The 15,186-nt window shown below is 32.2% G+C and overlaps 1 protein-coding gene across 4 annotated transcripts in view; it reads left to right on the top strand.

The window, feature by feature from the left end:
- Nucleotides 1-15,186, top strand: part of LOC129964222 (degenerin unc-8-like) — a 62,567-nt gene that overhangs the window by 13,089 nt on the left and 34,292 nt on the right. For all 4 annotated transcript variants that reach the window (XR_008784085.1, XM_056078944.1, XM_056078943.1 and 1 more), the window contains exons 5-7: nucleotides 6,555-6,759; nucleotides 9,853-9,971; nucleotides 10,407-10,666. Coding sequence is in view for 3 of the 4 variants with exons in the window: in XM_056078944.1 (XP_055934919.1) it covers nucleotides 6,555-6,759; nucleotides 9,853-9,971; nucleotides 10,407-10,666 (584 nt within the window). In the remaining variant the exon portion in view is untranslated. The remainder of the gene's footprint in view (nucleotides 1-6,554; nucleotides 6,760-9,852; nucleotides 9,972-10,406; nucleotides 10,667-15,186) is intronic.

Raw genomic sequence — 15,186 nt, 5'->3', positions numbered from 1 at the left:
CTATAATAGGAGCTAACTTTGTGAATAAATTTAAACTTTTAATAGATATTCATAATAAACAATAATTATTTTTCCTCTAAAAACTAAATTGCAATCCACATATTAGGAGAATAAATATTTATTTTTGCATAAAAAATGAAAAACATACTAATTAAAACTGTTCGTAAATTGCAAAATTAATTTGAAATAAATTAGAAAAAATAAATAAAAATAAAAAATGCTAGTCCAGTGCTAGTCGGGTCTCTTGTTTGCTACTCCAGTGTCTTAACCACTATACTATTCACGCCTCGGCAACAGCGACACATTATAAGCTTTGTGGAAAGTTTGAGGACCATTTTCTCGATATTGACTGGCCATTGCGCTTCATTATTTTCGTGAATGAACATTCTAAATGTATGCTACCATCATAATAAATCTCATCCCGAACTTAATTTTCAATTTCCCCTTGGCAGTAACATATCTATGGATGTAATATCTAATGTAGTTAAGAATAGTTGTTGGAATACAAAAATAACTAAAAACATATGGCAATGGCACCAGAGTCGAAAGGCATAGTTCAGTTTACAATGTTTTATCTGACGAAGAAAACTTACGAGAATGATCCACATCATGATGCAGGTCATTTTATCCGAGGTAAAGTTGAATCATTGCCCGGAGTGCTACACAGCCTGGGTTGAATCATAGCTTCTTTTCCTGTAATAAGCATTTCTGATCAATAAATTCAATTTCCAGTAGGAATTTTCTTGGTGAAGTTCACATCTTACATTAGTTAGAGGAAATCAAGCTCTGTTGTGGGCCTTGATATAAGTGATGACACTTGGAAACACAAATGTATTGCATTTTATGAATTAAATAATGACAGTTAAATTGATATACAGTTAAACTGATGTTTAAATTCATTTCTCGGAATTCCCGCCGGAGATCCGACCAAAACACGCAAATGTTTCTCTTCTTTCTCTTCTCTTTTGATCTTAGGTCCGGAACAATTACATGGAGTTACTGACATGACACCCCCCCCCCCTCGATAAGATTGCGACATTCAAGGAAGTGCAAAATCTGACATACTGCAACCGTATATATTATAACAAGTTATCTGAAACAGATTAATTACTCTAACTACCATTAATATTCTCAAACATTTCAACTCATAATTTAATTCAAGCAGATGTATACCTGCCTTGTTATAATGATCGACTAGTAAAATATACTAATTCTGCAACATATAATATAATTCAAACAGGTGAATAGATGCCTTGCTACAATAATAAACACATAAAATATACTTTTATGTACATGAGTGCTGTTGAGACATAAATTATAAATATTTCATATAAAAGTAAGTCACGAGTAGTTTAATGATTATAACTACTATTTTATAGATAGTTGTTAATGCAGATTGGCAACAGGGATATGTTATGGAACTTTTGAGTTTGTTGTTTAAAAAGATACTAGAATTTGAATGAAAATAAGGTGATGTTAATTTGGTAATATTATTTATTAGTTATTTTAATTAAGATTTAACGTTTAACAGTAAGTTCGCCTGTATTCCATTTTTGTTAACACACGAACGCAACAATTAGTGACACTGCTTTCACTACGACTATGGATAGGGGTATAATAAATAAATAAAATAAATAAATAATATTAAAATAAAATAATAAATAAATAATAACAAAATTAAAAATAAATAAATAATATTAAAATAAAATAATAAATAAATAATAACAAAATTAAAAATAAATAAATATAATAAAAAATAAAATTAAAATAAATTTTAAAAAAAATCCGCTTAGGTTGCCACATTGGCGACGTTATCGCCACTCGTTTGGCGAGAATTCAAAAAGATGCCAAGAGGTGGGATGTGCTAGGATCCACCCTTCCACCATTTTGGCGACAAAAATCCGACATTTGGTTTTATCAAATATTAGCACAGTTTAAAATAAATAAATTTCTACTGAACTTTTTGATTTCCTAGCTTGAACCGAAGTATGTTGAGCATATATGGGACATTATTAAGGACACTAAGCTTAACAAATATTCCCTGGCGATAAAAAGACTTTTAAATATGTTCAAGAAAAGCGGAAACAAGAGAATTCAGCGCATAGTTACTGGAATAGACCTTGGAGATTACAAGCCAAGTCAACTTTTGCAGAAGATGAAAAATTTAGAAATGAACGATTTTTCAGAAAAAGTGCTAAAATGTTTATGGCACGATAAAATGCCTGATTTTATTCGAAACATTCTTATTGTAAGTAAAGAAAGTTTAGACAAACTGGCTACTATGGTTGATAAAATTCATAAGATGAAATCTGAAAAGGAAGTCTGTGCTGTTTCGCCAAATGTTAGCTATATTGATGCTTTATTTGCAAGAATAGCCGAACAAAAATATTGATTCGATGCAAATAATTGATCGTTATAGATCCAAATTTAGAAATCATCACCAGAATAAATCGTTCAACTAAGCGATTTAATCCGAAAGGTAAATATTGCTTTTATCATTTTAAATTTGGTGATCGTTGTCGACTTGAGAAATGTTACTCGCCCTGTGCTGGGGGCGAAAAGTCGAGAAACTCTAAGATGCAACAGGATGAGCGGCTACCGCTGTTGCTGATATTAATGAAAGCTACAAGTTTCGTTAATTTGTAAAGGACAAAAACACAGAACCACGTTCTTAGTGCATTCAGAAGTCTTATTCCTCATCGAAATAAAACAGTAGATGATTTTAAACTATGCGTAGCGGATGGAACTGAAATTCCTACTTACGGAATTAAAATTTTGAACTTAAAGGATTTTGAAGAGAATTCAATTATCCTTATTTTAAACTATGCGCAGCGAATGGAACTGAAATTCCTACTTACGGAATTAAAATTTTGAACTTAACGGACTTAGAAGAGAATTCAATTTTCCTTTTGTATCAGCTAAAGTTGATGAAGCTATAATAGGAGCTAACTTTGTGAATAAATTTAAACTTTTAATAGATATTCATAATAAACAACTTATTGATGGAATAATTAATCTGTCCGTTCTACACCACGTAACGACAGTATCTGTTGATGATATTATTAGTACTTTGGAGAAAGCTTCTAAATATGCTAATTTTTAACAACAATACCCAGATTTAACTAAACCTAATTTAACAGTATTTAAATTTAAACATCATGTTGACCATTTTATCACAACAAAAGGACAACCTACTTATTCCAAAATTAGAAAATTGGATTCCAAGCGATTATATATAGCAAAACAGAGATTCCAGTGCACGTTAGAAAATCATATTATTGGGCTATCTAAATCGTAATGGTCCAGCCCTCTTCACATGGTGCCTAGGAAAGATGTTTCCTAGGCACCATGATTACCGTCATTTCAACGCTCAAACCATACCAGATCGTTATCCTGTACCTCTATTAGAAGATTTCAACCACATTTTAAAGAATACTCGAATATTTTCTAAAACTGATTTCCATAAAGCATATTTCCAAATGCCTATTAATGAAGCTGATAAGTAAAAAACTGCTGTAATAACACCCTTCGACTTGTATGAATTTAATGTAATGAACTCTTTCCATCTTTCAAAGATTTATCAATGAGGTATTTAGAGGACTAAATTTTTATTCCCATATTTGGACGATGTTTTAATTGCGTCAATTACGGAAGAAGAACACGTAAAATTAGTTTTTGACCAATTGCAAAAATATGGATCCAGACTTAATATACATATGTAGAGTTAAATTTGTTTTTGGAGTTAAGGAACTGGAATTCTTAGGTTTTCGAATTACAAGCGAAGAATCAAAACCTCTTCCTGAAAAAGTTAAAGCAATTCACAATATTAAGTTAAAATTGAAACTGTTCATCAACTACGGACTTTCCTTGGAATGGTTAATTTCTACCGTCGTTTTCGAAGAACGCCGCTAGTACTCAAGCTATTTTGCACAAATGCTTAAAATGAGCAAAAAAAAAAAAAAAAATCGTAAAATTACTTGGAATAAGGAAGCCATTGATCAGTTTGAAAAATGTAGAAAAGATTTCGCAAATGTTGCTGTTCTGTCACACCCAAATCCAGAATTATTCCTTTCGTTGTCTGTCCACAGATGCTTGAAAAACAGCAGTGGGTGCGGTTTTACAACTTGAAAATGGTAGATGGAAAACAATTGGATTTTTTAAAAAGAAGCTTAATGACACACAGCAAAATTACAATACATACGATCGGGAACTTCTGGGAATTTATCTATCCATTAAATATTTCAAACATATTCTAGAAGGAAAAAAATTCATAGTGTATACTAACCACATGATGTTAATCCACGCATTTTTGCAAAAGTCCGATAAAGCATCTCCACGTCAAATTAGACAACATCAATATATTTCAGAATTCACAACAGAAATTAAATACATTACAGTAGAAAGGAACGCAGTAGCGGATACTTTATCAAGAATTTAGGAAATTGTCTTAATGGAAATTGCGAAGAATAACAACAAGTTGATAAATTTCGAACATGTCAAAAATCTACAAGTTTGTCATTTAAAAAGTATCCCCTTCCATCCAGAAAATATTTATGGTATGATACTTCAACACAGCATATTAAACCTTATTTACCTAAAAGTTTTCGTATGAAGATCTTTCACAATTTCACGGATTTTCCCATCCGGGAATTAAATTGATAGCGAAATTAATTTCCTTTATATGGCCAAATATTAAGGAAGATGTCCAGCAGATGGTGAAGTCCTGTATTCCATGCCAAAAGTCGAAAATAACCAACCATACAAAATCAGTATTGGTTGAATTTCAAAAACCATCAGGAAGATTTCGAGAAATACATATTGATATTGTAGGTTCACTACCATCATCAAATGGCATCACTTACTGTTTAACATGTATAGATAGATACACGAATTGGATGGAAACTATTCCGTGGAAAAACATATCTGCCGAAATAATATCAAAAGCTTTTTATAGTAATTGATTAGTAAGATTTGGAGTACCTAAAGTTTATTACAGATCGTGGAACCCAGTTTTCAAACCCTGTCAAGAATCTGCGCCATTAAGCTTTTACATACTACAAACTATTACCCGCAGTGTAACAGAAAGGTAGAAAGACTACATGGATCAATAAAGGCTGCTTTAAAAGTCCATAATAATGTATCTTGGAGTTAAACGTTACCAACTGTTCTATTAGGTTTCTATTTACAAACTGCGATCCACGACAATACTGATTATACAACAGCAGAAATGGTATATGGCGAGAATATTAAATTTCCTGGAGAATTCTTTGAAACGAATATGCAGCATATATCACCAGGAACTTTAATAATTGGGTTGACCAAATGAAACTCAACAAAAAGGTCATCCAAAAATATTTATGCACAAAGATTTAGAATCAACTTCTCACGTTTTCCTGTGCATTGATAGAGTACGAAAGCCACTCGAACCGCCTTATGAAGGTCCATATTTTGTTATTAACCGTACATCAAAATATTTTACACTGAGGATAAAAAAGTAAAGAAGTGAATGTAACGATAGACAGATTGAAGCCAGCATATCTACTACTACAAGAAAATCCTGAAGCTAACGTCTCCAACTTGTGTGAAGATTTCGCCTGCGCCACAGCCAGCTAAGATTCAAACCAAGGAAACTGTCTCAACCTGATCTTAAATCAGCTTTAAGACAATCTCGAACTGGTAGAATTAATTAGGCGCCATTGAGATTCAAAATTTAAATTTTGACTTATTTCTTACTTTATACTACCACTAAAATATTTACTTCCTACCTTCTAACGTAACGTTCGTTACTGATAGGGGAGTATATGTTGCGACATAAGTTATAAATATTTTATTTAAAAGTAAATCACGAGTAGTTTAATAATTATAAATATTATTTTATAAATAGTTGTTAATTGGCAACCGTGATATGTTATGGAATTTTTGAGTTTGTTGTTTAAAAAGATATTAGAATTTGAATGAAAATAAATTGATGTTAATTTGGTGATGTTATTTATTTCGTTAAATTAAGATTTCGTTTAATAATAAGTTTCTCTGCATTCCATTTTTGTAGATTCAGGAACACAACATTACACATGTATAACCACGGATGGGAAAAGCCTTGTTACAAATATAAATTTATTGCATTTATCAATTAAAAGAAGACTATTTACCTATGTACAGTTAAATTCAAACTTAAATTCATTTCTCGGAATTCCCATCGGAACGCCTACCAACACACACTCTTACTGGTATCATCCACACGTCTCCTATGAAACTTCTAATCTTTCTTCGCTTTTGGTCGCATGTCCGGATTAATTACGAGCAGGTTATTGGTTTGGAAAGCTGTAATTATTCAAGGATGTGAAGTCTCAATATTTCCAGGCAATTTCAGTGAAGATATTCTTTTTCTGTTATCGGTTTCTTTCAATATTTATTGCAGAACGATTATGTTCATTTTATCAAATATTAAATAACTGTGCCGATTATAACCTTGGAATTTACACTGTTAATAAAATTTTCGATATTATCTATCCAAACACAACTATTTTTCAAATCGTAAGTTTGTGCTTTTACAGAGCAGCCCGAGCTCCGCGAGGCAATTGACTCCCTACAGACATCCGCCGATGCCTCTGTTCTCCTCAAGAGACTGAAGGCATCTACCACCGACGACGTGAGAGACATGGAGCGGTTCTACATCCCAGGAGTGGACGTCACCAACAACTACGGGATGCCTTATGACAATCTCATTCTGTCCTGTAGTTACGGACCAGAGCCTTGCCGGTGAGCAGATATCTTTCAAAACAATGATAATTGCCTGAAAATGGGATATTAATGTGATTAAGGTCAATTAAAGTAAACTTTTCTGAATTATTTATGATCTTTTCGCATTTTTTAAGGGAGGGGATTTTATTATCTTTTCGCGTTTTCGGGTTCATGAACGCCGATTCCTTTCTGTCGAGAGATCAAGATGCATGTATAAGAGCTATTGTCGAAATCGATATATGCAATTCAATGACATATTGATTTTTACAGAAAATGCGGACAACATCCTTTGTTGCTATATATCCATTGTTTACATTCAAGTTCATTTTAGTGAAAAAAGGAAACAGTTACATCAAGAAATAAATTCACTTTATGACATTGGTATTCGCAGATTAATTTTGTTTTAAAGGGGAATTTTATATAATAGAACTCGTTTACATTTGTTATACAGCAAATAGTCCTTAACTGGTATGCATAAAAACCTTCGAAAATGAATCAAAACGACCTCTTCTACAATTTTATAAAAAATTTATTGAAATTTTTGACCACAATAACATAGGGATGAATAAACATGTTTAACATTTTAGAGCATGCATTAAAAATATTGAATTCTAATAAAATAAAGTTACATCTTCACCTGCTAATCAATGGAAAAATCTTGGAAAGAATTATGACAGTTCAAGTCCTACAAATCGAAAAAAGTCGTAAAGTATACCATAATTTATCATATGCTAAAATTATACATATTGCTTTTTTTTCTAACACCGTATAATTTCTTCATTTTAGATTCTTGATGATCACAAACTTTTATTTAGTGCGTATTAGATGAAAAATTGGTATTCTACCTTTATACAAATATCTGCAGTATTTTATTAAAGATATGCTATGGAAATAAGATACGGGTCTCTTCATAGTAACGAAGGAAATATTTGATGAAAAAGAAGATAATATTACTTTTTAAGAATAGAAAATAAGAGAGAGATGCACATTTATGAAATTAGTAGGCGATATGTTGGACATATAATAGTGGCATGTGGAATTTGTAGAGAAATAACCAAATTCAGAAGCAAGTGAGACAAAGATATTGATTTTAATCAACTGGAAATTATTTGTTATGAACACACAGAAACAAGCACAGCAGATAGAAAGTCTGTTATCCGCTATCTAGAGGCTAACATTCAGTGCACATTGCAGAGTTTCATTTATTTCTTTCATTTCAACGAGATAATGTTTATACATTTATGTGAAACTAGGACAGAAAGCCAATGGAACCATTGTCAATCAGCGGGAAACGATTGATTTGAGAAAACATCCTTATAAGTTTCGAAGCAATTATATTAAATGAAATCAGTGCAAATAAAGCTAATCTTAGTAAAGGTCTCAAAATAGCTTGAGGAATTGTCCGAGCAATCTAGATAGAGCAATGTGCTCAGGTTTGGCAGTAAAAGATCCTGAATCTTTCGTTAATTTTTGATAGATAATGTGAAAATAATGTCTAAGGGTTGTTTTTCTTTCAAAGCAAGTCAGAACGAATTCAGAATTTTCCTGTGCATATATTCCTGCTGATTTGATATTAAGAGATGTCGGTCAGTGAAATTAACACCTAAACATATTTTGTATGTCATCCTAATAACAAAATACGAACTAAAAGACAAAAAAAAGAGATTATTATATTGTAACTAAATGAATTAATTAATAAGAGACAATACATACCAATGTCGAATTCTTTTGTACTCTTCTATAACCGAAGATTTGAAGACTGTCAGAACATCTAAAACAGCCTCAAAATATTTTGATTCATTAAGACGATAGATTAGATAAAATAAATCATCTGAATAATGATAAGCTTGATGAAAAAAAATATTGTTCCTCCAGTTCTGCCTTAAGCTGATTATTTTAAATTTCCCATATCTCTGAAAGAGGAGCTAAACTAAGTACTAAATTCGAACAGGTGTGCAGATATGGAAATAAAGATGATCATATTAGATCAAGTTTGATCTCAAGAACCACGGTGCTAAAATTCAGTTAAAAAATTTACTTTATCTTTTACTAGATAATCATAATTTAATACACCTTAATCCGCCAGATGGTGTGTGAGTGAAACTTGAATTGCAACAACCTCCTCTTTTGAATTCTGTGTCATTTTCATAAAAAAAAATGTTGGGAAATCGGTAAAAATGATACACTGTTACCGAAATCGCTCATATTAGCAATTAATCCCAAAAAAAAATACCTTTAATTATCATAGTCCATGTATTTGGAAGATAGTGGTAAAAATTTTCAATCATTTTTTCTTAAATTCTTAAATTTTAGAGGTTTTTTTGCACAAATTCAAAATGTAGCGGATGGATTTTAAATTTAATCTTTCTGTCACCAAGCAGATTAAATGAACTTAGATACAATTAAAGCACAAACTCTTAGCTTGTATGATTTTAGCATGAAAGTAAATTAGATGTGTTTTTTTTTGTTTGTTTTTTCAAATATTAAGCTTTTTGCTCGAATTGAATATACAATTGTGTGTGTGTGTGTGTGTGTGTGTGTGTGTGTGTGTGTGTGTGTGTGTGTGTGTGTGTGTGTGTGTGTGTGTGTGTGTGTGTGTGTGTGTGTTTACTTCTCCACACTCTTTCCCATTGATTAGCATAAAAGGATGCAACTTTTAAGCCCTATTTGAATTCGGTTACCCCACAAAAAATCATTTTACTGTGTTGTGCATGCATATGAAAGACAATAACTAAATACGCGTATCAAATATTTCTTATACATAAATTGGAATTTGCGGATGAATGGTTGAAATACATAAAAAAAAAATTCTGTAAAATTTTCATTTAGTTCGAATGATAACATAATATTAAACAGTTTATTCTTATCTAAAACATAAATAGAAAATCACGTACATGTAAACAGGCTGGCGTAATTCAGTACACAGGAGATGATCCCTGAGGAAAGGACGTCTTTACTTTCGAGGAACTTTAAAATGGCTTTTTTTTTTTTTTTTTTTTTGCCGATTTCAGAAATTTGTTATAAAAGATCATTATTTCTATTAAACTTTTTTCTTGTCTCTTTTAATTATTTACCAATCTTTTATCTGATGTGCCATTTTACTTCTTCCAGAGATATAGTAACTCTATATAGTCCGACATACGGAAAGTGTTACATGTTTAACTACGTCGGGGATTCTAACGACAAAGACACTCCCGTCAAAATCGCAAAACAACCCGGAAGGATGCACGGTATGATAAATTATTTTTCTATAATTTCTTCTACTATTTTAATTTTACATTCATGTGTAGTCTATCTAATAAATAGGCAATATGAGTCCGTAAGAACTTCACTTTACAAAATTTAGGGTACACTACTGTTTTCACTTTAAAATTATCTACATTAGAAACAACAAAACTCACTTTGATTTCCATTTCTCCAAACATCTATAAAGGGTTAATAATTTGATCAGAAGTCTTAATAAACTATATAGAATTCCAAAGAACATTTATGGTGGTCCCATTTTTAAGTTTTGAAGGGTGCAAAAGTAATAGTGGCTATGTGCCTATACGATTTTAACACTCGAGTAGGGCTTTCCTGATACTGGCGTGCTGTAAATCCTTTAGCAATGTCACTGAATTTGATCCATCCCTTGTCAGAGCTTCTGAATATTTGCTTCCCTTCAGGTCTGCAGCTATACCTGCAAGCTCGGAAGCAAGATACTTTGCCTCTTTTATCTAAAGATCTGGGAGTGCGAATCGTAGTACACGACCCCCGTAGCATTCCCATAGCATCGGAAAATGGAATCGACATTCGCCCAAGAGACATGGCTTCCATCAGTCTAGAATACTTAGAGATCAACAGATTGGGACAGCCGTGGGGAATATGCGCAGCAGATGGGCAAGTTTTACCCAACAACTATTCTGGCAATCCTTACATCCAGTCTGTAAGTACATGGTTCCTAAAATGAATTATATTTCATTTGCTTCACGTTTGCAAAAACAGAGTTTATTAAATGATTTTTTTTCACTCGCTTCCCATTGTGCTGATATTTTAAAATTTGCTCATTTGTATATTCTAGATACGCTATATTTATATTTTCAGGACTTGATAGTCATGTAGTGCAGCGTTTCTCAACCTTTCAGTATTCGTGGCCCAGTTTTCAATCATAATTTTCATCGCGCCCTCCCCCCTAGAATAAAATGTATACAACAATAATGTATATTGAGTATTTTAGATTCTGTTTTTAAATAATTTTTAATTAACTGCCAAAACAAGAGTAAAAGCGAGCCAACGTTGGCGAGAAACCACATCTTGCATTTTGGACAAGCGGACAGTAAACAGATGAAGCGAATGAAAGCGGAGAAAATTTAAATATTATATTTAAAATGAAAGCCAAATGGGAGATAACATTAAAAGAATATGAAAGTAGAAAATTCATCAATGAAAGTTAACCTAGACGGGATGAGCTAAATTTAGAAACAGGGAATACATTTTTTAGAATAATAAAAGAAATAAAACAGAAGTATGACAAAACAAAAGTGAAAAAAATAGGAATGTTTGTGCAAGGGAATCCACACGACCGAGGCCGTCTCGAGCATGCGCGGAGTAAATGTTTTCTCATAAGAAGAAAGAAAATATTCGATACGCAAGTTTCAATTCCGGCCAGTCTCATTCGAGTAGATCCTTTTTTCGCTATCGAATCAATTGTGAATTTGTATGTTATATATGTTTTCGTGTTAATTGCAATTCACCATATAAAATATTCACGGCAGCAGATTTCTGCAGACTGATGAATAAATTTTTAAGCGGAAGTAAGCAAGCATTAGACGACAGTCAAGCATCAACAAGTACACAGACGGGCGTGGTTCCGAAAATAAAATCAAGGAAATATTCTCAAGAATACTTAAATTTTGGGTTTACCAGTACTGAAGTAAATGAAGAAAAAAAGCCCCTGTGTATCATTTGCTCAAAATTGTTGGCCACAGACAGCATGAAACCTAATAAACTTAAACGACTTCCTGAAACGCTTCATAGTGAGTACGTCACAAACCCAGAGAATTCTTCGAATTAAAATTAAAATCATATAACAAGTAATAACAATCATAACAATTTGCGTGACAAATTGTTTTCAATACAGCTTGACGAAGCAACAGATAGTAATAAAGATGCTCATTTAACTGCCATGTTCGAATTTGTGATAATATGTCAGTAGTAGAACTACTTTTCTGCAAACCAATAGAACTCAAAACATCAGCACTCACATTATTTGCTATTTTAAATGATTTTATGAACAGAGGTAAACATGGAATGGAAAAATTGCGTCGGAATATGCACCGATGGTGCTCGTTTAATGTCCGAAAGATTCCAAGATATACAAGCACTTTTAAAACAAAAATCGCCTCAGTGCACACATTGCATGATCCACAGAGAAACTTTGGCTTCGAAAGAAATGAGTCCTGGTTTAAATAATGTGTTAACTACAATTGTAACCGTAGTAAATTATATAAAAATGAGACCCCTGAAATCGAGAATCTTTTCCGCACTTTGTGAAGACATGGGTTCAGTACATTCAGCGTTACTATTTTATTGCGAGGCAAGATGGTTATCACGTGGGAAATTTTTGCAACGTGTTTATGAATTAAGAGAAGAAATTGCCATTTCCTAGAAGAAGAAAACAGACAGGAGGCTGAGAATTTTCGCGATAGTTTATTTGTGCTGAAATTGAGGTACTTGGTCGACATATTCGAGAACTGAGACTGGCTATTTCTAATATCAAGCCTTCCTTCGAAAAACTTTGCTCTGCAAGATAGGCCCAAGGAAGTCACTAATAATTATTAAATTTGTTTTTAATTTAGTATGTTTTGATTAAGTAAGTTGTTTTACTTCAATAAGTTATTAAATATGTCGAAATGCATTTTGTTTTCTATGTGTATGTGTGCTTTCCTTTCACTATAATACTTTCTCTTTTTCTCTTTTAAATAATATTTTCTCTTGGATATTCTCGCGCCCCCTAGGGGGGCGCGCCCCACAGGTTGAGAATCACTGATGTAGTGTTTAATTTAATCGAATTTTGATTATATGGAAGTAACATTTTCTGATAATGAATTTGTTAATGAGCAGATTCCGTAATTCCTTTGAAGATTACAAAATTAAAATAATAATAATTATTATTATTATTTTAAAAACAAGCTTTACATAATGCACTCAAAAGTAGATGTTTTTTGAAAGTGCAAACAACCGCAAGGTAGTAAACTCAACTGAAATTAAATGAGTTCTCAGTGCAGTCTAAACCTATAAAAGTGTGTGTGTTTTGGCTTATCCCACCTGGTGGATAATAGCATCAAACCAGGTCCATGAGCCCGAACGCCTTCAAACAATGTAGCACAGCCTCGGAGTGTGCTCATTGTCTCCTAATCGGCGAGTCATGAGAAAAGGGTTTAAAATGCAGTTTCAAGAGGTCAAGGACCCAGAGGCACCAAAGGCTGAAGTCTGACTTTGCCTCATGCCTGCATTGCATTTAGCTGAGCATAATGGAATGGCCTTCACGCCTTGGGTGACCCTACCAGGAGAATACTCTCCCGACATACTTCGTCCATTCCGCTCAGCAACACTCCCCCGCCGCGATGAGACAGCAATGCAGGACATTAGGGGAGACAAAAGTGTTATTTTCAGCACATATATTTAAGAAATGAAAACATGAAATATGATATTTTCTAGAAAAGTAAATGCAAGGAAGAAATTTCTGTCAGATTTTAAAATATTTACATTGTCAATTCAATAATCTGAAATATATAAAGCACTTATATAAACATAGTTTTTTATAAACATAGGATGTTCACTTTAATCGAGTCCCAACACATAATTTCTAAACAGATAGCATTAAGCATATATATATCTAATAGGAAAAATTCTATTAATCAGTTTGAGTCAAAAAAATTAATGTTCTGATAATATTTTGTATTTGTATGATTTGTAATTAATAGATTTAAAAAAAATATGATCTGTGTCTTTAACTCTTGAGATGCGGGATCGTATTTATCTCAAGGAAATTCACTGATTCTCAAAACGTTGAGCTGGCAAATCCTTTTCTCAAACTATATAAATTCAAAATATTTTCTCAGCTTTTCTTTCCCTACCTTCTGCCTAACTGTGCTTTTGATTGGTTGATTTTTTTGCAGTGTACCAAAACTTAGACAAAGAATCATGATAGTGTATAAAAATTGTATTATTTCCTTGAAATCATAAAAAATAAAAATCGCTAAGAAACTCCGCGACACTTGTTTCAAATCAAATGTTTGTTCATACAATCAACATTTGGTAAATATATATATATTGTGTCAATAAAATGTATATTCTCTATACAAATCATGATAGTGTATAAAAATGGTATTATTTTCTTGAAACCATAAAGAATAAAAATCGGTAAGAAGCGCATCGTCAAGAAATACTTCCTTAACTATCGGTAAGGATCATGATAGTGTATAAAAATTGTATTATTTCCTTGAAATCATAAAGAATAAAAATCGCTAAGAAACTCCGCGACACTTGTTTCAAATCAAATGTTATTCATACAATCAACATTTGGTAAATATATACATAGTGTCGATAAAATGTATATTCTCTATACAAATGAGGAGAAATAAAAGCTACAGAGACGTTAAATAACATATAGAAATTGTCTTCAAACTATAAAACAATATTAGGAAACAAGCATGAAGATAAAGACAAAAGCTCAAATAAGTATAATTCCCGTTACACCGTACTTGGCATCAGAACGATTTTCCTAGGAGGGGCCTCAAAATATTTCTACGCCTGTAGCCTCATATTTTCAAAATCCGGCACTGAATGTGACTTGGATTCGTTGGAATAGTTAATATGATTCAAAATTATAAAAAAGAGTTTAAGAAAGTTTAAATTTTTGAATATTTTTGATTATAGAAATTAATAATTAAATAATGAAAAACTGATCCCCATTTCAATTGTCTTGGCCGCCAATTGTAAAATCCTGCAATTCTCCAAACTCATTCATTTTGCTCTGAGTTGGTTTACGCTTTTAAGTAGGTTGTGGTTAAATGATTAAGTGCAGTTTTAAATTTCTTATTTAAAAAAGAGAAAAGTTTTGATCAATATTTCTAAAGGAAACAAATTATAATATTATCTATTCTTTCCTATTCTTTTTACTTAATATCAATAAATGCTTCATAATATGATTAGAAGCAAAACCTTGCATTGCAAGTAATTTTCAAAATTGAATCTCCGTCATGGATTTGTAGGGCAGCGGAATGTAGCAATTTTTTCGACCTCAGAAATGATATCATTTTTTTCTCCCTTCATGGTATTTAAGTTTCAAGAGTGAGAAAACTTTTTATTTTTTATTTTAAGCACTTTACCTCCATGGAGAAGAGGGGGTAATAAATACATTTTATTTGAATTCGAGCAATGGAGAAATTGCGTACGTTCCGA

The sequence above is a fragment of the Argiope bruennichi genome, chromosome 3 (assembly GCF_947563725.1).
Source record: "Argiope bruennichi chromosome 3, qqArgBrue1.1, whole genome shotgun sequence".
NCBI lineage: Eukaryota > Metazoa > Arthropoda > Arachnida > Araneae > Araneidae > Argiope > Argiope bruennichi.
The sequence above is the reverse complement of the archived record's forward strand: the minus strand, read 5'-3'. Positions and strand labels throughout refer to the sequence as shown.